The following is a 27828-nucleotide window of genomic DNA, read 5'->3' as shown; positions in this document are numbered from 1 at the left end:
CACACACACACACACACACACACACACATACACACACACACAGCATGCACATAGACTACATGCATGCACATACACACTCACTGACAGACAGGGAACTGCTGAGGACAGCACTATCTCTCCTTGTTTCTGAGTCGAGGCCAGCAGCAAAGGCAGCAGTGAGATCAGGTCAGCGTTAGATACGCTGCCTTACTATCAGTTCACCCACCCTGACAGGAAGACATCCTTTCATACTAAAAGATTTGTTGTTTAACTCCCTCTTGTCTCAAACCTTAGTGAAACTATACATTTGTCTTCTGGGACAGTTTTTTCAAGTTGTTTTTAAGTTAGCATCTATTTTAATTCCCCAGCCCATGTTTATGCCCAAAACTTTCTCATTCGACTTATAAAAGATACAGTTCAAGTTATTGGTTTGTATTTTTCTTTTACCCCTGAAAACCAAAAATCACAGTTTATCAAAATCCATACATTCATACGTCCTTTGGCTGGTGCTGTAAGTTAGCTGCCAAAGTCAGAGCCCTCTGCAGAGCAGGCATTTACACTAATTAGATAATGCCTCAAGGATAATTATGAGGGGAATTTATTTGACCGTGTTGGTTATGTGAACCCCTCTGAGGATTGCCGAGTCAGGGAGGAGCCCCTCCATTCACAGCTACTGATGACTGTGTTGTGACAGTTTAAGTGTTGTCTAATTTGTGTGTGTGTGTGTGTGTGTGTGTGTGTGTGTGGGCAAGGAATGAGGATCATGGCAGCCAGCTCCTACGGTTTGTGTGAAACAGAAGTAGATGGGCTGTAGAAAACCAGTGACTATGGCGAACCTGGGGAGGCGGAGTGTTGTTAAACATTTAACTAGCATCCTCAAATTCACTACCCACATGGAAACACATATTGAGACAAATATTTGAGGGTTGCATTTGATTAAAAAGTTGAGGAATATCACTAGTTTTCTCAATGGTGAATTGTGAGGATGCATAGGAGCCTGTGATTAGAGGATGAACTGGTTTATGATCAGAAAACACGAGCCTGACAAGTAGGTATTGTAAAATTGGAGCCAGATGTAGAAAAATATGTTGTCCTCACACTAATGACTGCATCTAGAAAAATATAAATACAAAATGCCACAGTAAACAAGTGGTAGACTATGTGGGAAAAGAATAGAGTTGAAAATAGCACCACCCTCTCCTTTCAGGTTTACTCTGTTATCAGACAGAAGTCAAAAGCAAGAAGAACAGATATGTTGGTTTTTTTTTTATCAATATGTTGTTCAAATGTATTATTTCATATTTCCACTTAAGGGACTAAGATTCCTCTTAGAAACTGATCAAGGGAGCAAAAAGCTATACTGGCCTAAAAGCTTAATCACGTGTTTGCTGCACATCCCACATAAACAACAACAACCACACACAGCTCATGATCTCATATACAGACTGTTTAGCATACACATACAAACAATGTTTATCCCTCATGCCAGTGTAGCCAACAGAAAGTGGCGGTCCGCACTGAGCGCTCGCAACGTCAGTGCTGCTACTGTTGCCAGGCGAAAAAGTGAACGTGGAGGCGGAACGATGAATTAAGTCTGCCCTCCTGACAATGTCACACTCACTACTCAGGTCTGACTGCAGCAGTTCTGACTGTCCTGTCAAATTGGCCTAAAAGCCTTTATGGGTTGCAGAGAAGGAGTGTGTGTATGTATGTGTGTGTGTGGGAAGGGAGTTGGGGGTATGGAGATGCAGGAAAGTGAGCAGATGGATGGAAACAGTGAGGGAAGGAGTCTTTTTCTTGCTTGCAGTCTCTAAATCCCAGATTTTCATAACAGATTAAGGCAGTTATTTGCTTCTTTGAAGTCGCCAGAGGGTGTGTGTATAAGTGTGCAGCTTTCTGTTGAGTTTTCAGCTCCTCCCAGGATGTGGTAGCGTGGGCAGACTGGGCTCCATGCCCCCTGTGGAGTACAGGGAGTGTGTATATATATATCACATATACATGGATCTGACTAAGCCTGGCGTGCATTTCCTGGTGAACTATTGTCTGCATTAAACAGCTAGATTGGCCTATTAGATCAGCTTACCTTGAATCACATAATCTTAAGTAACAGAAGCAGCTGTTAACTGTTTTGACTGGAGAGGCTGACCTTCACAGGTGAACAGCAACAGACTAATAAGGTCTTCAATCTCAATTAACCACAGAATGTGCTTTTTTAACAGTTAGACAGCCACACAATGAGTATTTTGGTGTAAATCAAAGGGATATTTGATGATAAACTGGTAATCATTAAGACTTATCATGTATTTCCTTTTAATTAAGAGGAATCTTCCTGTAGAAAGTTTTAAGGACTTCCAGACCTGGTTAATGCTGAGTTGTGAAGTTCAAGCTCTGTTGTACTACAAAATTATGAACATAAGAAATTATTCAAAAATAGTAAATCAAGTATGTTCTTTTTCATGATAATTCTGGTATTCACTCCCGAAGTAAGTACTGTGTATTCACATCCCTAGCTCCTCTTCTTTTGACCGCACTATGCAGTTGGGAATTGAGCGCTTTGCTTGAGATCCTCCAGAAACTACAATAACCACATTTGTGTAAATATGTTACCATAATGTGGTTTTTCAGAAAGGGGGATTCCAGTGTTCTTAACTTCCATGACTCTCTTTTACTCATCCAAGCCACAAGGACATGACTTTGCCAGTTTGATGACACTTTCTAAGATCTTTTTTAAAGAAACAGAGATGAAAATAAAAATCCATATTATATACAAGTAAATCCAACAAATATACACTGAGTTAAAGAAAGTTAAATTAACTTACATTAAAACTATGAAGTTCAAACTGGAGAAATTAAATAATTTAGACAGACAGACATTGCACCTTCAAGTACCACAGCTCTCATTACCAGTGACTTGATGTCGCCATGTCTTGATCTGTTCACAGTGAGGGGCTTAGAAACATGGCTTTAAATAATATTCTCTGTAAATATACTTTATGACATCAGAAGTTTCAACTAAGAGCTCTGCATCCCTCCAGCAAAGAGTGACACCCTGGCAGAGATCCGATTTAAAGCTATTCTGGGTCCTGCTGTGGCGCTCCGTTCTGTGCTTCAGCTAGTCCAGTCCACAGTGCACAGCAAATTACACATCTGGAAACCTTTCAGTCTTTTTTTTCCATTTAATAATGCCATTGTGGCTTTGTCTGCTGACCATAATGCCTATAGAGCACCCCCCTTGGTTGTCGTACCATGGCAACTGTGGGAGTGATGATTAAAAATATGTAATTTGCTCATTTCATGTTGTCATTAGTTGGAAAAAAAGACTTTGCTACTGTGCAACAGTCGTACTGAAAACTTTGAGTCTAAAAGTTGAAAGGTTAAAAATGTTTTTTAAATTTTCTTAACTAACTTTTCTTAGTTTCACTCCTGACACAGTTTCTGCACTTTGACTTTGTGGGAAAGTGTCATTGTCGTACCATAAAAATCACAGGTTTTCTTTCAAAACTCAGTTTGGGTACCATATGCACTAAGGCCTCAGGCTGTGAGGTTTGGAGAATATAGCATATTGCAAGACTTCATCTACTCTTCTTTTTCAGCAATACAACAACAGGTTTGGGCCAACAGACGCAGACTCATACCTTTATTAAGGCCTGGATCCTGCTGGCTGCAGCACAGATCCTGGACGGAGATAGCTTTGATGATCACTACATGCGCTGCCAGTTGACCTTGGCTTTGCATTGATCAGGGTCTGGTTTCAAATAAGCCGCATGAGATTTGTATTGGCTTTCGCTTCATGCTGAGACAGATATTGACACTCTAAATATTCTGCTAGTGTGCTGTTTCTGTTTACGAGCAATAGGGTGTATTGGACACAGGCCATGCACATGCTCTGTGTATGCAAACAGTGTGCTGATAGCAGATACTGCTACACATGTAACGGCTAATTAGATGTCAGTGTTGTTTTTCTTGTTTGACATTTTAGTTACAAGGTCTTTACCCTGAATCATCTCTGTACTTCTGTCATGGTTACAGTTAAGCAGAGTGTGTACATGTCAGGCATGCAGAGCCCGAGTGGTAAACAACTGACAAGCTTTTGCAGTGTTAGTGCACCCACCTGTTCCTCTACCTGTCTCAGAGATACTGCGTGCCCCCCCCTTCAGATAAATGGATTAGAGTCTGACCTGAGGCTGACCAGACTGTATGGTCATTCTGATGCCCAATCCTCTTACTGGAGAGAGGGTCACCAGCTGACGCACAACAGGACTTGACCAGAGTTTCCATCAGTCTGTCATCAATTACTGATACAGGCTCTCTGGCTCATGGGTATGACATTCTCAGATACTGGTCTGTGTGCTACAAGGTTTAAAACACATGGTTGCTGTTGTGACATAATTTATGGAGTATGATTTATAGAGCACCATTTTTCCCGGTTAGCCTTTTAACTCACCTGGAGGTCTGAATTTAGGGATGGTTTATAAACTCTTCATACCAGAGTTTTTATCCTCCAAACAGCAAATGAATGATGAATGTTTTTTTTATCCATCTTCTTAAAACAGCTAACACCATTTAATACCAGTCGGCCTATCCAAATAGATACCATATATTCATTCTTTTTTGTAGTTTATAATGGCCTTGTATTTTACTTCCTGTCTCCTTATTGTGCATATAGCAGTAAAGGAACCTTATATACATTCTCCCAGTAAAAAAGAAAAAGATGCTCAGGTGTATACATCAGCGTATCTGGATACAGACAGAGGTAGCTGCTATGAAATGTGCCACAACAGTAAATTGATCAAAGAGCTTATTTACAAAGTGTAGAGAGCTTTGTGTTTAAAATATTCAACTGCTGTTGCTGCTAGAAATAGTCTATTTTAAGTAATTTAGTGTGAGCTCCCAGAGCCAGATGTGTCACGACTGGGGACCTCATTATCCAGATTTTGTGGAAGCACATTTCAGAATTACTGTACTCCTCCTGTGTCTGTGTGAAAATGAATGTTTGGACACAGCTATTTATGGAGCGAGCATGTGGGTTGGGAGATTCTGCCATGTGTGTGTTTGTTGGGTAGAAAAATCACATCGGCGTGCCTAAAGCTTCAGAGATTGACTGAAATTCCCCTTTTGCTATGCAGTCATCTGCACAACAAGCTACTTATGAAACTTGTTCCTGGTGTATGTGGTCAATATAGAGTATGTTCAAAGTGGGTTTAGTCATACTGACAGTGAGGGATGAAAAGGAGTTTGAGTTTATTCCCGTTTCATTCTGCTGATTCGTTTTTCCTCCCTGACTCATCTCACACAAGCCTGGCCCTGGACAGATAGTTTTGGGTGCCATCAAGAGGAAATACAAAGAATTACAAGGACATTAAACAGGCATTGCACTTAAATGGTCCTTAATGATACTCAATTCTTCTTTAAACTAGCATGTATCATGAAGACACACCCAGCTAAACACATTTACTTCTGGGATCTTTCAATTATATAGTTTACATTCTGACCTCTTGGTCTCCTGGTTCTTTGATAGCAGTCATTTGATCAAGGCTCCAATGACTGTCCAATAATAAGTAACAGTCTCCTGTCTCCAGCCTTCTCTCTGCTGTAGGTCGTGTTGGCATGGCTTCAACTAACCTCAGTTCAAGATATATCAAAGCCTAATTCTTAAGCATGACATGTGATCACTCACACTTCTAACTGGTATCTGCTTCCAGACTGGCTGATTAAAGTTGACCAGTAAGTTGTTTATGTTTGACTACATTAAGTCATGATGTGGTTTATCTCTCTGCAGATGTAAATGACTGTGCCGGCCAGCCATGTGAGAATGGTGGCACCTGCAGGGACCTGGACGGAGATTTCAAATGCCACTGCCCTTCCCCTTATGTGGGCAAACACTGCCAACTGCGTAAGTGTAACGGTCCAGCACTCTACCATAACATGCTCTCACATGCAGGCCAGAAGGCTAAAAAAACATAACAAATCCATTTGGCTTTTTGAGACTGGAGATGTAAAACTGCTTGTACTCATGATGGTGTATATACAGTGGGCTCCAAAAGTCTGAGACGACTTTCCCATTTACTTGAATGGGAAATGAGACTTTTGATCCCCTCAGGAAAGAAAATTGAATAAATGAAATGGTGTGCTATTGCTGGTGTAGGAAGAAGGAAGGAAGACACTAAAGATGATGGGGTTGGGAAAGCAGCCAAGCTGCTGCGTTTTAGGATGATCAATAGGCAGCAAGAGCCTGGGCCCAAATGAAGAATCAATACTTTATTCAATAAAGCTGATTCAGAGGGCTGCATTCTTAATGATTTCATGGTTTACATAGCTCAGTAAAGGTTTAGCACAGACAAGAGATTTGAGTGAATGTATATTAGACCTTGATTACATCTCTGAGTATGTGAAAATATACACAGAAATTCCTCTGTCTTGAGTATCTGTTCTACACATTAGGCACTCACCATTCTTCTCTACAGTCAGAGTCTGAATTCATACACATTAGCAGAATTTCAGTTTGAGTTCAAAATGATGCAGGTAAAAAGAAATGTGACTACTTGCATATCAACCACAATGGGAAATCTCATACTGATGTCTGAGTCGTCGCCCCCACTCCCCCGCCCCCCCACCGTACCTCTCCTCCACAGGCTGTATTTCTCTGCTTGGTTTGGAAGGAGGGGGCATCGCTGAGTCCCAGATCTCGGCCTCATCAGTCCGCTACAGCCTGCTGGGCCTGCAGCGTTGGGGACCTGAGCTCTCCCGCCTTAACAACAAGGGACTGGTGAATGCCTGGAGTGCTGCTGCACATGACAGGAACCCATGGATACAGGTAAGATCAGTGCTACATCAGATAAGTACAAAATTAATTAAGTACATTGATAGTAGACATGAAGACTAATAGATGTTAGATGGGGATGTTTCTCCCTTTTACCTTTATGTTATTGATATTTACCTGCATTGATTTCATAACACTTAAAATTTCAGTTTAACTTTTGGATAGAAGTTCTGTTTTAAAAGAAACTTACTTAACTCATGTATGGTCTCTTTCCATAATTCCAGATCAACATGCAGAGGAAAATGCGTTTCACAGGTATTGTGACTCAAGGCGCCAGTCGCATGGGAACAGCTGAGTTCATTAAGGCCTTCAAAGTGGCCTCCAGTCTGGACGGCAAGACGTACACCATGTACAGAACAGACGGACAGAGAAAGGACCAAGTGAGGAGACACATCAGCACACTGCAGCACAACAGAAAGCACCACAGCCTACAACTGTGTTTGAAACAGCTTTTTTTGTCCCCTTTGACATATTGAAATATGTGGCAGTCAAAACACATTGATGTCAACACACAAACCACAACATCATATTTTCTTAAGAAAGAAATGAACCACTAGAGGGAGCAGTGACTTCTCTACACAAATAAACTGACAATAAGACTGTGTCTTTTGTATAACTTTGCTAACTACATCACTTGTAAAACAATTTTGTTTACTTTTATTTTATACACTTTTATGAAAATAGGTTTAAGTATATGTTTGATGTTTGACATAAACTTCCTTCCCCCTCCCTCTTTTGTAGGTGTTTGTGGGAAACGTGGACAATGATGGCACTAAGACCAACTTGTTTGACCCTCCAATCATTGCCCAGTACATCCGCATTGTCCCTGTGGTGTGTCGCAAGGCCTGCACCCTGCGCATGGAGCTGGTGGGCTGCGAGCTCAATGGTAAACCTACACAGAAAAGATAACACAACATACAAGAGCCGTATTCAGTTTAGTGATGTTTGTTAGAGACTGAAACAGGCATTTCAAGTTATCCAAACAGCAGGTGGTAAAAATTATCACCAGGAAGGGAAATAACATATTTTTCCCTGCATTTACCTCTTATGTTTCCTCACTAATTATTTTCAGTCCTACACTCAGTGACTGATCATATTTCAAAGGATGTTACTCAGAGGATTTCACTACTCTTTGACTTTGAACACAGATGCAGACTGTCTCATGAGTCTATTCCAAGATGATCCCTAAATCTCTCATCAAAACCATATGATCACATTTTACTATAAAACCAGCACGTCCACACAGATGCTAATGATTCAGAGACTTTTTTGTCACCCCAGCGGGCAAACAAAATACTATGTTCTTTTAAGTTGTCTGTATTGCAACAAATGTCTGTTCATTTTGCTGTTCCTTTTATCATAAACCAATGTGGCCTCATTACACTGTTGAATGTCCATCTCTCTTGATGGTTGTCTCATTTATAAGATCAATGTCTTTTCTTCTGTCAGCTGTGCTTCCCAGTTTGTGCTGCAAGTGACTGCAAAACTCATATTTGTAGCTTGTCAACTGTCAGTCTGAGATCACAACCAGCATGTGTTGTTTGAATGAGTTTTGGTTGTTTTTAAAACACAGAAAAACAAGTTTTCACAGCTAAAAGTACATTTGCTTAAATGCTCATTATGAATTTTTGGAGAGACAGTTTGTTTCCTGGAGGTTTTAGGTCAGTATTACAAACTCACTTGATTCACTCAATGGAGTGGAATCAAGTGATCAAATCAAAATGATGTAATGAAAATGAGAACGGATGTTGCATTGATGCCAGACAGCAACAGTACAGCTGAAGTTTTGCAGCTTGCACCCTCTGTTCCTCTGACCTGCATGCTCAGCTGCTTCACTAAGCCACACTCATTAAAAAGTCTTTTACAGCCTTTATAGACTAAACAATGAGCTTCACAAGTTTGTTTCTACTTCAGGAGTCTTTTTCTATTGAATTTATGAGAGAGTGTGAGAATATAGTAAACTGCAAAATTGTGAAGGGTCACAGTGTAACTTAATAATGTGGCTGTGATCAACAAAGAGTTGAGTGCACTCTCAGCTAAACCTTAAGCTGCACGTTTATGGCTGCATGTTCACCTGGATGCCATGTGTCTGCCCACTGTATCTGCTAAACTCATCCTCCACCATCATCATCTCTGGGTGTCTGTTTGCTGCTTCACATCACTGGCTGGCCTGGGCCGCTTCCTGTCCGTCCCCTGTCTATCATACATTCTTTCTCTTTCTTTCCATCCTCTTTTTCTTTGTCTCTTCCTCTGTCCCTCTTCCTGGTCTCACCTCCACAGTGTATTCAAACACTTCAGGTTGTTCAGAGCCGATGGGCATGAAGTCCCGACTGGTGTCTGACCGCCAGATCACGGCCTCCAGCACCTTCCGGACCTGGGGCATCGAGGCCTTCACCTGGCACCCTCACTACGCCCGGCTGGACAAACAGGGCAAGACCAACGCCTGGACTGCCGCCAGCAACAACAGATCTGAGTGGCTGCAGGTAGGAAGACAAGACAGATCTGCATGTTGTTTTTGAGTTTTCCCAACTCTACTTTTATAAAGTAAACCTGTCTGTGTCTCCTCAGGTGGACCTCCAGTCTCCCAAGAAGATCACAGGAATCATCACACAGGGGGCCAAAGACTTTGGCTCTATCCAGTTCGTCATGGCCTTTAAAGTGGCTCACAGCGATGATGGACAGACCTGGACCATCATGAAGGATGAGACCACAAAGACCGACAAGGTCAGTCCCGCTACCAGAAACATTGAGCCAAAAAAACTTAAAGGATGAAACTGAATTGATCCCTTTGGGAAATGCAACACAACACTATGGCAAAGGGCATGAAGAAGAACGTAAATATCAAATAGAGAAAACGGCACCTGATTAAATAACAGTGTAGCTGCAGTGCATACAAAGAAATGAGTTTACACTGCATTATCACTGCATATTAAACACATCTGATAAAAAAAATACAGCATAAGATAAGAGATATGTACTTAATTGAAATTATATAATAATCATTGATTTGGATTGATTTTGTCTAAAAAGTAGAAATATAGGCTTTTGCAGATGGTTGTTTTCTTTATGTGTTCTTAAGGGAAAATGTATGAGATGAAGTGATTGTGAAGTCTACACACCTGGAACCAATCATGGTGACACTGGGCCTGATTAGTTTTCTGTATGCATTCATTCATAATGCAAATCCAAAAAGCCACCTGCCAGATGTTCGATAAGTACAACCAAATGAAGTCATAAATCAAGGATGTGGAACATTGGCATTATTTGCTCTGACTTCATGAGGTAGATGTAACATTTATGATAGAAGTTCAGTTTATGTCTTGAATCTGTCTTGTATGGGATCATATCAGCATTTGTTAATGAGGTTGTACTAATTGCTAAGGTTCCTTTTACATGACTTTTTCTGGTGACTGTGTTCAGTCGGGTAACAGTGAGAGTTTCTGCTTTTCAAAGTTTCACATGGGAAAACAAGTCCCACAAGAGTTTTTATCCTTACGTCATAGTGCTGGAGCGCCAGAAAGTGTTTTGATGTTCTACTCTGTTTATTGTCTGACATGCACAGGAAACAAGAAAACTTGACACTATATCTTCCAGTATTTAGCTAAGGAGCATATGTTCATTCAAGAATACACTCATTAAGGAAACAAGCAGCATAAAAAGTCTTCTGTTATCTGGAGCATCTATGATCTGTGTTGTTTTGATCGGCTGATGTTCTCTGTTCAGATCTTCCCAGGCAACAGTGACAACAACGTTCACAAAAAGAACATCTTTGAGCCGCCGTTCTATGGCCGATACGTCCGCATCCTGCCGTGGGAGTGGCACGAGCGCATCACCCTGCGAATGGAGCTCCTGGGCTGTGACGAGTAGCACCGCCCGGTACCTGCCTCCCTCTCTTCCTCCTCTCTACCTCCTCCCCCCTTCCTGCTTCCTCTTCCCTTCCTTCCCTTCCTTCCCGTCTCCCTCCTGAGCCACACCTGCACTGCCTTGCTCTCAGCCCTAGAGGGCAGCAAACACCAGAGTAGCACCTCACCACCCCAACCCTGGCTGGTTGGAGGTGGGAGACGTTACCCCTAATCACTGTCACTAGATTGAGTTAAGCTCACGTGTCCCCTCTTGTTTTCATTTCCTGAATTGATCACTCATCTTTTCCACCTGAACCAAATCTGTGATCACTTCAAGAAGTGGCAGTATATCATCTTTGTTACTAAGCGGAGCTGGGGTCAGATTTTTATCCCACCTACCAGCTAAATCAAAGGTGGTGAATCCCTCATCCCTGTGGCAGAGGTCAGGGGTAACAATACTGCTGCTGTATCAGTTGGTGCTGCCTGGACTCTGATCCCAGATCACTTCTACCTGGAACGTTGAACCTCCAAGACCCACGCCTGGTGATGTACATAAGCTCCATTTAACAGCTTGCACATGCCCTATAACCACACACTCGATCCCCCCAGGACACACAGAATATATCATCTTTAGAGGATACATTTTGGTTGATTATTTTTCTTGTTGAGGCAGTTGTTGTGTTTGTTAAGAAAAAAATAACAAACTGAAAATCTGAAGATGTCCCTGTGTGTGGTACAGTAGTCCCAGTATTTCCCTGCAGTTCGTGTTTTCTGCTTGAACTGCTTAAGAGGGCAACATTGAAGGTTAACAGTATTCACTTTGGTAACACATATAACATATAACATAAGTGCAAACATCCCATTATCTACAAATGCTTATTTTTACTGAACCTGTTTGTGAAATCAACGTCCAGCTTTCACAAAGTTACATGTAACTCATGTGGCTGCATTTGGCCAAATGAGGGTGAAGTTTTGTGCCAACAGATTTTTGTTCCTGTGGGTTTATGTAGAAAAAGATAGTGTGGTGCACTGATGCAGATCCACAACAAAAGAGGAATCAAATACAATAAATCTCTCTCACTGTGGGACATAATCGGTCAATGAACCATCAGTCAGTCAGTTTAGCAGCCAAACAGATGTGATCTCAGAGCCAGAGGAGACACCACCATTGACAGACAGGATGTTATAAACAAAGAACAAAAAGAGTTTATTGTTGAGTGAAAGAGAAAAGAGACACTTTATTGCTCTTTAGCAAACAAACAATAGCTGTTGACTGAGATTTACACATGCTGCTGCTGAGACAGTCTCACATTATTCATTCAGAAAATTATTTCCCCTTGGACAGAATTTTTTGGACAGGATTTATATGTTGGCTGCTACAGCAGATGTGTATCAAATTTCATGAAGTGGTTTATTTTTAAACAAATCACCTTCATGGTCAATTTATAGTTCATTAGTTTCATGTTTAACAGGCTGTTTGAAGTGGAATGATTATCAAAGGAAGCTTTGTTTTCTCATCTTGATTCTCAGAACAACTTCAGAGCTGGATGCTTAAAATCCATTTGTCATTGCTGACAGGATGAAAAAAATTTTCGAAATTGAACTGACGGATAACTATAGGTGTATTATTCATAACACTAGTGCTTTGCTAGAATAATGGTAGTAAATCAATAATCATTCGAGAATTGCATGTATTACTTATTGATTAACAACAGTATAGAGACTGCAAGTTCAAAATGAATGAAGGACGTCTCAGGTCAAAGCAGATCTGCTCCTAATGTAAAGCAAATGCTACTGAAACACTACTAATCCACTCACTCACTCACTCACTCACTCACTCACTCACTCACTCACTCACTCACTCACTCACTCACTCACTCGGCTGTGCTTCTAGTTGTGTTCACCCACTTTTACTTTTTTATGGCACTTTGATGTTTGTGATTTGATATTTGAAATATCTGAAAACCAAAAAGAAACAAAAAAACAAAAACAGTATTGTGCATTGAAGATCAAACATACGTGAACATATTAATTATTACATGTAGATAAAAAAAAAAGAAAAGAAAACAAACTCCACAGTTCAGTTTCTTTGTTAGACTAAACTGAGTTATAAAAGTCAGGGGCAATCCCTTGCTTTGGTTGTTCAGTGTTAATATGTGACATGCACATGGTACATAGTACCTTTGTACTGGAATCTGTTCATATAAGTAGATGTTAATGTTTGCTGCAGACCATTTATTTAGGGTCCAACATTATGCCTCCAGTTGAAAGCTGCGACACCACTGATAAGACTGTAAGAGAGAAACCAAATTAAAGCTGATTTTTACGGTTCCACTGGACATGTGACACGACCCGCCGTATCATCCGCTTCTGCCGCCCCCGTCACAGTATTCTAAACCTTTCCGCCCCATGAATTATGAATAATGGGCTTGTGCAATATTATACTGTGTTAGTTTTGATAACAATGAATATTAATTCAAGATCCTTAAAAATGCATGAGGGGATAGCGGTGCCACTGAGAGGTTGATGATGGACATGGTGTCAAACACTGTACAATATTTATTATTGTTGCAGACGATTCCAGAAACAGTCACCCTTGTTATCCACGTCTGCATGCATTTATATTGACCGGAGTCGCTCAGTTAAAGTTGAACCAATCTGAACTTATTGGTGGCATAGCTTCATTTTTTTTCTAGATGTTCATCAACATTCAAACTATTCTAGCTCTCTTGTTTCCCGCTGTTCAGCTTTTATATGATTGATCAAAATAAATTGATGACATTGATGTGTTTTTATGGTATTATATGAGTTTGTTTCTTGCTATACTGACTGTTGACCTCATAGAATTTTGACTGGATTTGGAGCTTTTTTTATTCCAGTATTGTGTTTCTAAGAGGATTCCTTTATGTTTGGCCTTTGTATCTTTAAATGAAGAATAAATAAAGACTTAAAACACGGAACAGACATTTTTTTTAAATTGACTCTAAATGGTTTAAATAGCACAGCAATAGTCTGCACTTCTGTGTGGAATATTTAGGATATGTTATTAATCATAACGCTGAATTCATTTCAGCTGTTTTCCATTTAAAAAGGTGGAAGATCAAAAGACCAGAAGCACTGAGGGTCGTTTTCCCTGTTTAGCATTTAAACACCCCGGGGGCCTAATCTCTCTTTATACCAGCACACAATCTTCCAAAGGTATCTTCACCCGAGGAGGGCACGTCCTCTCCTCGGTCTCATTACAGTCTGTGGAGGTCACACTGAAGAGGGGAAATACCTCCGCAAGGTCTGAACCGCACAATCATATGAAAATACATTCATACAATGACACTGTGAAGGTTAAACTCTTGCCTTTCAACATATCATTTTAGTGGAGTACCGTCTGAAGAGTGTTTTGGCTGTAGAGTGTTTTTATTTAGGGGAAATTGCTATTGTTCCACCTCATTACATCACTTGATGTGCTCAATTAGTAAATACCAGCTAATTATAATGTAAGACAACTGTTAGATAATATTAGTCTTGTTAGCACCATCCACAATGAACCAGCTGTTTTTCCTGTGGAGACACTGGCAGTTGTAGCGTTCACGGCCTAATGACAGCTTTCTCCTCTGTCCCCTTTTAATAAAACTCCTCACGTCTTCCCCCTGTTGTTCTCCTGGGCAATTTGAGGAAGATGAGCCTCAGAGATCTTGTGTTTAGTGGTGGGGTGATTGTTTTGTTTCTGTGTACTGCTCCTCTAAACCACAGTTAATGGATGGATCCCCACTTTGTGTCAGTTCTAATTTTTCAGTATGTCATTTTTGCTTTTACAAATCCTGGATGCTTCTTTTATCTTAAAATAATTAATTACATCCTTAAATGAGATCATCTGAAAAATGTCTCTAGTACCTCTACCATCAACATATGTGTAAGACCATTGGATTGACCCAATAAATGTTATGACTAAATATTATTAAATATTGAAATTAAATTGACTCAATTAAATGCAATAACTTCAATTATTAACACTCCTTGTGGAAAGAATGTAATGGTTTTAGATGTATGATCAGCTCTTATCTTTAGGAGTAAATCATGATTTTCCTCTAAAATTTCTGTGTTACATGGAAAATATTTTTATTTTATTTTATTGAACTTTATAAGAAGCGGGCACATCCCTTCTTCCTAACAACTGCACATTAAAACCTGAAAACGATCGTTCAATATGAACATTTGACAAAGGAATGTGAAATTACTACAAAATGTGAAAATACCCATTATAATGTAATCCGAATTTCAAAACAAACATTGTGTTTATGAAGCACTCGTGTTTGTTAACTAAAATTACCAGAAGCTCCAACAATTAGTTGATCAAAAGAAAATTAATTTGCATCTATTTTGACAACTAATTGTTTCAGTAATTTTTCAAGTATTAGCTGTGTTTCTTTGTCTTATATATAACAGATAACAAACTGAATATCTTTGTTGGTTAGGTTAGTTGGTTAGCAAGTATTTTGAAAACTTCAACTTGGGTTCTGGGAAATAGTGAAGGACATTTTTTCAGTTTTCTTTACATTTTCTAGACTGGACTGTTGATTGATTAATCTGCCAGTTACTTTCTCGACTAATCAATAATAAAAACAGCTATTAGTTGCAGTCTTGGTCTTTATGACCTAAGTATGAGGTGTTGATGTTGATGTTACACAAACCAAGAAATCAACAGGGTCATTAAACACAAAAATGTCTATATAAATTGCATAATACCAGCCAAATTTGTCTTGGAAAATATGAGGAATTTAATCCAACTGACAGCAGCGCCATCAGCTCTGCGCCGGGCTTCTCTCTGTTTGGTTTCCTGGTATGACAGCTGGCCAGGGACGGACAGAGGCATCGAGCCAAAGCAGGCAGGAAGCTGGAGGCACCGCGGCGGGTTTGAAGAGGAAGGATCCACTCCTGAAAACAACTGCTATTTTAGATCAGGTATGTTCCAACACAGACGACATCCCCTGGGACGTCATCACAAAGAAAGGAAAACCTTTTTATTTCTGCTCAAATAAATCTTTGAAACTGTTGGCTTGACACGTGATGAGTGGCTTCTACATGGTGATGTTCATAATTATACTGCTTATTTGGCATTTTGTATGTTTAATTGGGGCTAAATTTACATCAGTGAGCTACAAAAAGATGGGAAATTGTAGTGTTTGTTTGTTATTACAGCTCATTTTAACCTGTATCTTTTAATCAAGTTGGAAAGCGTCACCCTGAGCCCTGCAGTTCACTCTGGTGTTGGTCTTTTATTGAAGCCTTCCTCTCTAATCAGGTCAGTCACACTGAAACCACTCTCTCACACACACACACACACACACACACACACACACACACACACACACACACACACACACACACCTTTCTATGATGCGTCTATGCTAATGACAGTGTGTGACTGCACATACTGACATGAACAACTGCCTGGCTTGTCACTCAAACCACACAAACACAAACACACACAGTCATCTCTTCCTCTTTCATGTTGTCTCTTCTGGACTCCAGGTCCAAGCTCTGCTCACCTTTCTGGTTCCTGAATGTTGCTGCGTTGCAGAAATTACACCCCTCCACCATCACAGTCACCAGGCAGTTCACAGGGGCTGCTGGTATTTGGGGCCCCAGGCCAAAACCTTTCATCTGAGGCTTTGGGAAGAGCACTGATCTGGTCTCTTCAAACACACTGGGAGATAATGGCTTAGAGACACACAGGGAGGGGAAACGGCTGTCACACTGGCTGAGAGCGGGGGCTGCAGCCGCTAACAGACACTGATGGGAGGCTTCAGGGTTTTAGGAGCTTGTACTGTTGATAACAACTCATGCCGCCTCTTAACATTTTATGAAGTTCATTAAATTTAGAAATTAAAACTGCTTAACTGCTTAACTGAAACTCATAAATCAAAGATTGGTTGCATGGTAGACTACATTCTGTCTTGTAAGCACTTTTTGAAGACGGCCAAACATTTGTAGTTTACTTTTTTTTTCATTACATAATGAGCCTGGATCTTAACTTTGAAGCACAACTGAAGCAGGTTTGTGGTCATGCTTGTGGCCTGGCTCTGTGGTGGCAATGACTGTCTGTCAGCCAGTCAGTCAGTCCACCACTTTGTTACAGACTGGAATATCTCTACAGTTATTGGATGGATTGGCGTAACATTTTGTACAGACATTCATGGTCCACAGAGGATGAACCCTCCTGATGTTGGTGAACTCCACTTTGATGTGAAATATTTCAACATCTACCAAACGGATTTCCATGGAATTAGATACAAACATTCATGTTTCCTTCAAGATAAAGTATAACAACTTTGGTGACCTTTCGACTTTTCATCTAGCGCCATCATCAGGTCTAAAATTTGATTTGTCCAATTCTTTGGTTTATGACAAACACCAGTGTTTAGTGCAAATTAGCTGATTCTAGCATGCTAACATGTTAAGCCAAGACGGTGCATGTGGTAAACATATAAACAGCAGCATGTTAGCATTATTGTGAGCAAGTTACAATGTTATCGTCAGCCTCACAAAGCCGCTGGCATGGCTCTCAGTTTTGTTGGTGTACGGTTTAAAAAGTGAATCCCTGGTGAGGAGGAGAGCCCTTTTTTGAACCCTGCATAAATATTTTCAGTGGTAATGAGGACAGTGCCGGGAAGTGATGAGAGTGGTGGAGGAAGAAAACAGAGTGAAAGTGAAGTGTTTACTAAAATAATAAGCTGTGACTCGTGATGTCCAGTGTCAGTGACGTTGAGTGAAGATGCAAATATGAAAAACCTTAACCAGAGACGGTTTAATTGATTGATTCATTTTAACCTCTTCTTGTGACAAATATAAAAAATATGTTTTCATGTTTTCATTTCATGACCCTGTCCAATACTGTGAATGTAACATGAATCGTCACATCATCATCTGAATTTCTTCACCCTCTAAAAGTATTTGTAGTAGCAGTAGCAGTGCTGGATAAACAGAAAGTAGTTGAGAGTTTGCGGATGCAAAGAGCAGAAGGTAAGAATGGGAAGGAGAAGGAGAAGGAGCAGGATGGACACTGAGGGTTAACTGGCATGTGGAGTCCAGCTTTGGGCAAACCACAGCTGATGAGAAGTTGGTAGTAATCAGAATCTGGGATTTCTGCCATCAGATGATTATCACCTTTTTTTTTTTTTTAGCTGTGACTGTGACATTGATGTGGCCAGACTGTTTGCAAAGTCACATAAACTCAAACTGAGGTTCAAATTCCTGTGTAAGAGAAAGTCAGAGAACTGTTCAGCTGTGATGAAGGGTTGTGCTTCTATAGCTGCGTGGCTCTGAGCATGGCAGTGTTGGTCTGTTGGTCGGTCCATCACATTGATCCAGACTGTTCTTATCTAAACAACTGCTGGATGGATTGATGAAATTCTGCAGACATTCATGATCTCGAGATGATGAAGCAAACTGACTTGAGTCCTTTTCTTTCCTGTGGCACCATTTTGTTGTTTTGTAGTGAGATGTCACGAGAACAACTGAATGGATTGCCTGCAGTTTGATGCACAGATCACAGTCCCCAGTGGATAAATCCTAATGATGAATCCTACTGACTGCAGTGATCATCTGACTTTTCCTTTAGTGCTGTTATGAGGTTGTTGCTTGAAGTGAATTGTCCTGACAACTATTGAATGGACTGTCATAAAACTTGGTAGTTATTCATGACCCCCTCAGGATAAACTGTAATAACTGTTATCAGCGCTATCATCAGGTCAAAATTTGAATTTGTCCTGCACTTGGTTTATGACAAACACCTGCAAAACTAATGACATTCCCATCAGCCTTAACTGGACACTGGGTTCAGAGTGTGGTAAATAAACAAATGGAATAATCCGCCTGTACCCATGACCATGCTTGATTTTTAACAATGAAACCCTGAACATCCTGACTGTCATTCTGAGACTTAGAGCAGCTTTTTCCTCAACATCCCTAAACCCACCAACATACCACCACCCTGCCCCCGCTCTGTTAAAATAGTGGTGGTCTTGTGTTTTCTGCAAAGTCGGCCGGGTGTCAGTCAAGTTGCTAGAAAAACATCAGTGGCTGTAGAGGGGCTGGACACAGAGGAAGACATTGCGTGCAGGATTCAGCGAGGTTCAAGACTCTTTAACTGGCGGATTTGGTGCTCTGTGGCTCTTCAAGGGATGGCAGTGTTGTGTCAGACAATAATATCTATTAGAGCTTTAGGGTTCACTAAGTGCCAGTGTCAGGAGGGCAGCTTCCATCTGCACTGTAATAGCCAGCCATCACTCAGATATTCGGGCGGTGGCACAGGAGCAGCACATTCTCAGGGGCCCCAGCGGAGAAGTGGAATTGCTCTTGTTTTCCACCACGGCTGCTATTTTTTCCAGCTAATAACTGAAATATGAGTTGGTGTGGCAATATTTGCTGTGTTATTTGAGGCCATGGCAAAACAGGGGCATGGAATATGCTCTGTCAGCCTCTACATACCAGGAATACAGAGGCTGGCAGCCTATGACAGTGCTGCTGTGCAAAAACACAAGAGACTGAACAACCCTGCACACTTTGCATTGTTTTGCAAATTACCTGCCATAAATTTGATGAAGCTAATAAAATGTGTAGCATTTTTTGGGTACAACTTTTTCATCACATGGATGAGATTGTACATTATTTTGTGGATTTAGATGAAATGTCTGGAGCTTAAATGACCAATGCAAGTATTTTAGGATGGTATCCCTCAGTTATATTTTACAACACCAAGGGGTCAGAGTCGGGTCATGCTGGGTTGCATCATCCAGGGACAAGTCTGTAAAATACACCTGCATTGTTAACTGTTAGTGAGGATTTCCCTTTTAATGGACACAAACCTGGAAAATTTGTCACAGTATGACTGTTGGTGAAAACAACACACTCACATAAAACTAGAGCATGTTTGTGATCTGTTATAATGCAGCCCCACATGCCTGTTTCAGTTGAAAGATGTTGACCAGATGTTTAGTGGGATGAGATGAGGTCAAGAAAGGCATCAACTGTGTTGAACTGACCCTCCATTCATTTTTTAACAGTGATGCATAGTGATGAATAGCAATCAGGTTGCATCTGTGTGCAAGATGGGGTGATGTGGCATTAGTACAGGTATTTGTATTAGCGTCGTTGTCTTTAGCGTGTTTGTTCTAGTAACATCGATTTATTTGTTACTGAAATGTATTTGCTTATAATTAGTTTTCATGTCTGTAGTGTTTGCAGTTTGTCAGAGTAATATTTTATTTCTTTTTATTTATTATTTTTTTTATATTTTCAAGTCAGTCAGTTAGTCAGGTGCCCATATGAACATACAAGCAGGATTCCTCCTGTTCATCTGGTACTGAGCATTAAAATGGTTCTTCCTAATGCACTCTTGGTGTAAGTGATGGGGGACAAATCACTGTCCAGGGAAATAGAAACAACTAGTTTGTCCGATATGAACAGGAGGACAGGAGGGAGATTACAGCAAGAAAATCTTGATCTATTGTCCGGTTGGGCACCTGACTATTGTTTTAAGACAGATTTTAAAAACGGTGAACCTGTCCTTTAAATGTTAGTGTACGTAGCCTATTGGCATTAGTGATGTGGACAGTTGTTTACGGCCAATTGGTTTTTAGTGCTGGCACTGATTAGCCTATATGGTGGGCTCGTGTATGATGGCGTCACAGTCGGGGCTCCGTTCACTTCAAAGGGGATGCCTAGTCTCGTGACGTCGCCACGCGCTTCTTCGGTCCGGTGAGCAGAGACACAGCAGAGGATGAGGAGGAGATGAACTGAAGACACGCAGGGCGGACAAGTGCTTATCTGTGAGTCCGTTTTTTGGTTGTTTTGTTTTGTTTTCACCAGTTTAGTCATTTTCCCCACTAGCAGACGATCAAAAGGCAGATTTGAACCAGAGAGAGTTAACGTATCTCATGTTCAATCGGACTGTGCGGCTAAATTTTACAGCCATGGTATAATTCAGGTGGTAAAAAGAAAGCTCTGGGAATTCAGACAGACATTGGACAGATATCTTAATCATTGCGTCATTGAAAAATGTAAGGGTTGAATACTTTATAAGGGAGAGAAAGGGAAATAGGACACTGTTAGGAGAGTAACTGAAGAAAAGACATGAAACGTACATTTCCGACCGTTGTCTAATGATTGAGGTGTGAGAAAAGTTTCTACAATTCATATAATCGATCTACTACAGTCTGTAATGCATTATAATTCATCCCAATGCGCAGTTTTCATAGATCTTTCATAGATTTTGGCTAAAGAAAGATTTTTTTTTTTCGACTTAAAGGGGTTTAAATGCATTAAAAAGTAGTTTATATGTACATTTACACTACAGATTAAAATTTTCAAGGGGGAAACTATAAACTATTTCGATTTTTTTATTGTGAAATGTGATTAATCTTGTTTCATAGGTTGTGTCTCCCTTGAGCCCTTCATTCTTAATTTTAATTTTAATTATCTTTTTTTTTTAATCAGTGTGACAAACAGTTTTGAGGTGGAATTAAATTGTGGCACTTGGCACAGTGTCAGTCTGGTATTTATGGCAGTTTTGAAAAGAGGGAGCTAAAAAATGAGGACTGTTTTTTGCAGAGGACAGCGTGATGCTCAGTCTACTGCGCCCCCTACTGGCCGCCTGCCTGTACCTGCAGCTGCCCGGCGGTCAGGGCAGGATCCCCGGGTACAACAACGGCTTTCATTACCAGGACATCAGCAACGGCAACGGCAACGGAGAGAGTAAGTCCTCTCTATCTCTCTATGTATGTTTGTGTTTGTGAGTGTGCGTGAGACACACGTAAGCTACATGAATCATTTGTGTACATGATAACACAGCTGGCTGGAAGTCACCTGGATGTGGAGGGAAGTCAGCGATATTCATGGATTCCAGGCAGTCAATGGGTTATAAACACAAACTCTGCCAGGGATTGATGTGGTTTCTGTGTGAGTGTGAGTGTGTATTTTATGTTTATGTTGCCTTAAACATAAAATATCAGTGTCTCCAAACAGATTGTTTGAGACTTTGTAGATGAACAATTACCTCAGAAATATTTGTTTTACTGTGAAACTACAAGGTCATTGATGTAAATAGTTTAGAGGAATGTAGAGTTGATCTTCAAGGACTTTGTGATAGTTTAAATTAATTAAATATAAATGAATAGTTTATGATTGAACAAACTTTTCTCAGAGCATGTCAGGATAATTTTCATTCAACATGGGTTTTAAAAAACTCAAACATCAGCATGCAGATTTAATGTACTTTTGAGTCACATTTTTTTCAATGTTGTCCCACAGTTCAGTGCAGAGGAATAAATCATAATTGTGACAAGGATGAGACAGATCCAGGGACATTGTAGAGAAAAAACTATAAAATATTTAAGTCTATCAACAAAGAAGGATTTCTACATGCACAGCGTCGTACTGTCCGAGGTGCTGACAATAACAGGACTCATGCAGCAACAAAGACAAAAGCTAATCTCAACATGATAAATATTTCTGTTTTTTTGTTTGTTTGTTTTGTTTTTTTTTTTACATCAAGATCCATTTATTATGTATGAGTGTTGAAAGGAAAGTTAAGGAAAGTGAAAGATTTGTGAAAAATTCCTGGATCTGCCCCTTTAACCTGATGGGCACCAAAATGTATTGGGTTCTTCCCTGGATTGATTCAGTATTTTTTGTGTAATCCTGCTGAAAAACAAACAAACAAACAAATAAAAGGCTAAATTGTGTACAAAAACAGACTGAATAAAGTAGAAAAATAAATATGAATAATAGAAAAAAAGAGAGGGATGGACTAAAAATGGACCCACTATACACTGCACAGTAGTGGTAATATAATATACTATAATAATACAATATCATAATAATTTATGATATTATATTCACAGCTTGTCCTGCTATTAGAATTCAAATTTTTCTGCTGTAAAAAGGTCAATTTTGAGGCAGATAAATCCATAAAATAAATTTTATGACTCAATACACCAATCACATCCCATGTAAGTACTCCATTACCCGACCAGTTTAGGACTACCTTTCCACACAGCACAGATTAAAGGCACAGACTAGAGATTTTGCTTTAATCAACATTGTAAATGTTCCCACCAGAGAACAAAGTACGGATCCTACTAACTAAAACCTGTTGTATTTCTGGTGCTTTGTGCCTTTTCTAGTCTATTTCAATGGGGTTCGTCTACATGTGGAATCCCCGGAGCCTTCGGTGTCGGCCACCAGGGGGAGCAGTGTCACCCTTCCCTGTCACTACCACTACGAGCCCGAGCTCACCACGCCACGCAGGACCCGAGTCAAATGGTCCTGGTTGCCTGCCAACACTATCACTGCACCTGCTTCCCCTGAAGTCTTCACCAGGGAAACTGAAGTCATGGTTGCCATGGGCAACCGACACCGCAGCTATGGCAACTTCCGGGGCCGTGTGCGCCTGAGACGCTCAGCACCAGGCGACATGTCTCTAGTGATCAATGAGCTGCAGCTCAATGACACAGGAAGATATCGCTGTGAGGTGATTGACGGCCTGGAGGACGAGAGTGTGACTGTGGAGCTGGAGCTGCGAGGTAAGAAATAAGTGTGAGTGTGTGTGTGTGTGTGTGTGTGTGTGTGTGTGTGTGTGTGTGAGAGAGAGAGAGAGAGAGAGAGAGAAGTGTTATCTACTGATGAGGTTGAAGTGGGTAGTTTGGGAATTGAGGGCGCTCAACTCATGAGTCCGTCTCTGTGCAATTAAATTTGAAATTACTGTCATCAAACAGGCTGTAAGTCAGAGATGTCAACTGAAAAGTCTTGTGTTGCTGCTGTAGTTTAGTTTCAAATACTAGCTCAAGATGGGATCTGATGAAACAGCCTCCTCCTGGAGTATATACAAAGTAGATACTCATAACAAAATTTTTGTTACATTGAGCGTACTCACCAAAACAAATTGTGGGGATCCCTGAGGCCTAACACATTACTTTTTGATAAAAAGATTGAAAAGCGTATTATTTTGAAACCTGCATTGTTCCATCCATGTTTACCCGCCAGCTGCCTTCCTCCCTGCCTTTGCAGGTGCATTGCTGCATTACCACCCCCTGCTGAATGTAACCCATCATCCTTGTGTGCATGCATGAAAACGAACCAAACGAGGACCCACTCATAAAAACATTACTATCTAGCACTACTGGTCGTCAGAAACTACCAAATGTACCTTCAAGTAGATAGACATTAGAAAATTCTTCCAAAATTTGGTAATTCCACACTAAATCAAATTGGGCAAAAAACTGGGTTGATGCCAAAACAGGTGATAGAAAATACCTGGAGTATCAATGATTGGTCTTTGGCCATAACTGAAGAATGGTTGAACATTCATTTAATGTAGGTTTTCCTTTAAAGCTGCATTAATCGCTATGATTTATTTCTTACAGAGTTAAATGACTACATGCAATGTGAAAGTGAGGATCCCCAAGAACAGTATAAGTGGGCTCTGCAGCGCTTCTTAGCATCCCCCCCCCCCCACACACTTTTAGCTTGAATTTAGCATTTACTGTGTTGTTCAATCTCACCACATTAACTGCATTTCCAGCATCAAAACCAAACACCAGCATCAGCATAAAAAACTCAGCGATAAACCCAGCGTATGTTGCCTGTCCAGGCTCAGCACCAAATGGACAGACATAGCCAGCAACTAGCTGGTGAACATAGTGCAGCATTTAAGAGCTGATGTGCTCACAACTTCTCTTCTGCTGCAACCAAAGTGGCCAAAAAATCACTTTACCATTCACTGTACCCAATCATTCTTTATATTAATTTACTGCATGCATACACGACTTCCATCATGTGCAAAAAAGAAGTGAAAAGAAGTGACAATATGAATATGAATGATATTCTTATCATTCAGCATATATTTCAGGTGGGGTGGGACTGAATTGGACTATATTGCAATGTATGACTCTACAAACTGTCATCAAACACTTTTCCTCCATGTACAGGCGTGGTGTTCCCCTACTACTCTCAGAAAGGACGCTACCATTTTAACTTCTTTGGGGCCCAACAAGCATGTCAGGATCAGGACGCCACTCTGGCTACGTTTGAGCAGCTCTTCGCAGCCTGGGAGGAGGGGCTTGACTGGTGTAACGCTGGCTGGTTGGCTGATGGCACAGTGCAGTATCCAATCACAGTCCCACGTGACGGCTGCGGGGGTGTGGACTTAGCTGCTGGTTTGCGTAGCTACGGGCAACGAAATCGCCTCCTCCACAGCTATGATGCTTTCTGCTTCTCTGCCTCTGTCAAGGGTCAGTATATATGAGTGTGTGTGAATGTTTTAAACCTGATCAGTGCATGACAATGTTTTAATTCATGATTCTCTCCTGCCTTAGGGACTGTCTACTTTTTAAAGCACCTGACCAAGCTAAACTTCACTGAGGCGGTCCAGGCTTGTGCCAGTGATGGAAGTCAAATTGCTAAAGTAGGCCAGCTGTACGCCGCCTGGAGGCTGATGGGGTTGGACCGCTGTGATGCCGGCTGGTTGGCTGATGGAAGTGTGCGTTATCCTATCACAAAAGCCCGGGCTAACTGTGGCCCGCCTGAACCAGGGGTGCGTAGTTTTGGGTTCCCCCCTCTGTACCTAAAGTTTGATGTCTACTGTTATCGGTAGATGCTCTGACTCAACACGAGACAAAAACAAAACCATTCTAACAGCACACTGGTCCAAAGCTCTGCTCGGGATGTTAGCGTTAGCTGTAGCCTGGATGCAAATTAGCAGTTAGCCAGTTTGTTCATTTCTGAGCTGTTTTTGGGTTAATCAATCTCCACTTCCATAAGACTGTAACTCATGTCTCAGTATTGAACTGTAATATTATTCAACAACTGTTGTTGCACTTACTATATGACCAGAAGCATGTGGACACTGCAAAATGACATCCATACATAATTGCTAAACTTCTCATTTCAAAACCAGAGGGCATTAATGTGCTGCTATAACAGTCTCCACTCTTCAGGGAAGGCTCTCTACAAGATTTTGGATCCTGGCTGCAAGGATTTTCTCACTTCAGCCACAAAAGCATTATTGAGGTCAGCCACTATTGTTGGGTGTTTAGGCCTGGTTCACAGATATTCCAGCTCATCCCAAAGGAGTTAGTGCGAACTGAGGTCAGGGCTTTGTACAGGCCATTCAAGTCCTTCCACAGAAAACTGGCAAAAACATCACTTTAAGGACTTTGGTTTGTACAAGGCATTGGGATGTTGAAACAAGAAAGTGTATATTTTTGTTTAAGCATTGAGGTTCCCCTTAATTTGATCTAATGGGCCCAATCCTCACAATGAAAGTACATATAAGTATATGACAGAGATGTCCACATACTATGGAGTGCTGCAGGCATGAAGTATTTTTGTAGGCCAACCTGGAATTTAGCATCACCCTGGTTCCCTCAACAAAAAGCTTTTGGATTACTGCAGAAAATAAGCTCTGTGACAAACACAAAATATGATACTGATAGATAATCTTAACAAATGAACACCACTTTTATGATTTATGAAGCCTTAATACAATCTAATCTCAAGGCTATAAACAAACTACACCAAGACCACATGACTTCAACGTCACCACCACTAAACTTCTATAAGAGCCTTTGCTTTTACAAAGTTAGTAATTATTTGCAAAAGCTCGAGTATAAACACAACAAGGCTGTAAAGGTGGACTGGTGAGATGACCGCTTTTCATGTTCAGCATGATGACATCTAACCTCTGGTGGAGTCTCATTTAGCCCATTCTTAACAACTGCCTTTGTTAAGACACGAATGAGTTTAAAAATATCACAAGTGGGGTATTAACTGAGGTATTTTATAGAAGTAGAATACAACTTGGAAACATCTGGAGCTTGTGTTAACCACAGACCTTATTTCAGTCATCTAACCACAATCCCCATTTGACCCATTGACTATGGGATGAAGGAACCACAGGAACATTTTTCTGGTATTTAGGACTCATTCCTGCAGCACTCTATTGGCCATATAATGTATAATGTCACAACCACATCAACAGCCTGTAGAAACGTGGTTTGTTTTTTGCCTTATTCTGGCTGCAAATTCCACTCACAAATCAAATCAAGTTTTAATTTTTGGAACTGTTTTGAAAATTGGCTTTGATTTGATCCACCACCAGCACTGACCTTAATTCACAGATGAGTCATGTAACACTAGAGGAAGGTATTCAGATGGAATAAACCTCTTCATATCAATATAATTCACTGCTCTTCAGCCAGACCTCAGTCCTTCACCCACCCTGTATTTATTCAGACAACATGTTCACATTGTCTTTTCCAGCAGTGCCCTCCACAACGTAGCAGACAAACCATAACAAATGTTTAAAAATTCAATCTCTGCTTCATACTACAACCACAGACTTTTGGGTTAAGTGCCTTGCTAAAGGGCACCCTGATGGTTGAGGGAGTGGAGAGTGTCAGATCTTTCTAACTGGTCCATGATTGCACACTCACTAACTGTAGATAATTTCCACCACAGACTCTTTCTGTCTCTCCAACACTGTGAAATATACTGTTAAGTTTTTGTTCACCTCCTGAAATGTTTGTGTATCTGACTTTATAAAGTATAATGCATCTCTTTTTCATGTTTTAAGGGTGATTAAGAGTAGTACTCTGTGATGGAGAGAGCAGAAGTTATGAGTGATTCTCTGTATCTTTGTCTTATTTAAACTACCTTGTTTACATCCATTGTGGAAGAAGAAGCAGTGTTTCAGTACACACATGTACCTTTTATTCATTCTATATGTTCACGCATTTGTGCTATTTTCTACAAATGAATAAAAGCACCACTGTAAAGATGTTTTTATGAGATACATTCATTAGAAGGAATTAGGTGATTAAAAAAAAAACTATACATTTCCAAGCAACTTCCTTAAAATCCTCTATGTCTGTATGTAGAACATTTTAGAGTGAGAACGTGCAACTGTTGGAAATCTTTTAGTTGCTACATAAGGACGTGTGTAGGATAAGATTGGAGGGTCAGCACTGATGTCACACAAGGGATCTGACTCAACAGTTTGGAAAGTTTGCCATCCATGCTTTTATCCATAATATAAAATAAAATAAAACCTGAGCTGCCTACATCAAGAGATGAAAAAGCTTGTCAAATACGGCTCGCAGATGGCTACTATCGCGATAAGCCTAGAGGACAGTG

At 40.6% G+C, this 27828-nt stretch overlaps 2 protein-coding genes across 5 annotated transcripts in view; both read left to right on the top strand.

The window, feature by feature from the left end:
* The window catches only part of LOC111650402 (lactadherin-like), a 24871-nt gene extending 11270 nt beyond the window's left edge, over positions 1-13601 (top strand). For 2 of the 4 annotated variants that reach the window (XM_023400298.2, XM_087172335.1), the window contains 7 exons: positions 5759-5872; positions 6612-6793; positions 7024-7179; positions 7541-7685; positions 9080-9282; positions 9368-9523; positions 10523-13601. In XM_023400298.2, the coding sequence (XP_023256066.1) occupies positions 5759-5872; positions 6612-6793; positions 7024-7179; positions 7541-7685; positions 9080-9282; positions 9368-9523; positions 10523-10666 (1100 nt within the window). In that variant the 3' untranslated portion in view covers positions 10667-13601. The remainder of the gene's footprint in view (positions 1-5758; positions 5873-6611; positions 6794-7023; positions 7180-7540; positions 7686-9079; positions 9283-9367; positions 9524-10522) is intronic. The other 2 variants (XM_023400299.2, XM_023400297.2) reach the window with 1 other exon arrangement.
* Positions 13602-20328: 6727 nt separating this feature from the next.
* On the top strand, positions 20329-27472 carry hapln3 (hyaluronan and proteoglycan link protein 3). Its single transcript, XM_023400233.2, has 5 exons — positions 20329-20465; positions 21247-21390; positions 22821-23219; positions 24624-24926; positions 25011-27472. The coding sequence occupies exons 2-5, from the start codon at positions 21258-21260 to the stop codon at positions 25286-25288; spliced, it is 1113 nt and encodes a 370-aa protein (XP_023256001.1). The 5' UTR covers positions 20329-20465; positions 21247-21257; the 3' UTR covers positions 25289-27472.
* The last annotated feature ends 356 nt before the right edge of the window (positions 27473-27828 follow it).

Source organism: Seriola lalandi, unplaced genomic scaffold, assembly GCF_002814215.2.
Source record: "Seriola lalandi dorsalis isolate HSWRI2012SDOR001 ecotype SW California unplaced genomic scaffold, Sedor1 jcf7180002052274, whole genome shotgun sequence".
In the NCBI taxonomy this organism is placed as follows: domain Eukaryota; kingdom Metazoa; phylum Chordata; class Actinopteri; order Carangiformes; family Carangidae; genus Seriola; species Seriola lalandi.
This window is presented reverse-complemented; position numbering and strand designations above follow the sequence as displayed.

Excerpts from the sequence above, each read along its gene's own strand:
- hapln3 (XM_023400233.2), top strand. The coding sequence starts at position 21,258 with ATGCTCAGTCTACTGCGCCCCCTACTGGCCGCCTGCCTGTACCTGCAG. Across the intron at positions 21,391-22,820 it reads CGGCAACGGCAACGGAGAGA|TCTATTTCAATGGGGTTCGT; the intron begins GTAAGTCCTCTC and ends TGCCTTTTCTAG. Across the intron at positions 24,927-25,010 it reads CTTCTCTGCCTCTGTCAAGG|GGACTGTCTACTTTTTAAAG; the intron begins GTCAGTATATAT and ends CTCCTGCCTTAG.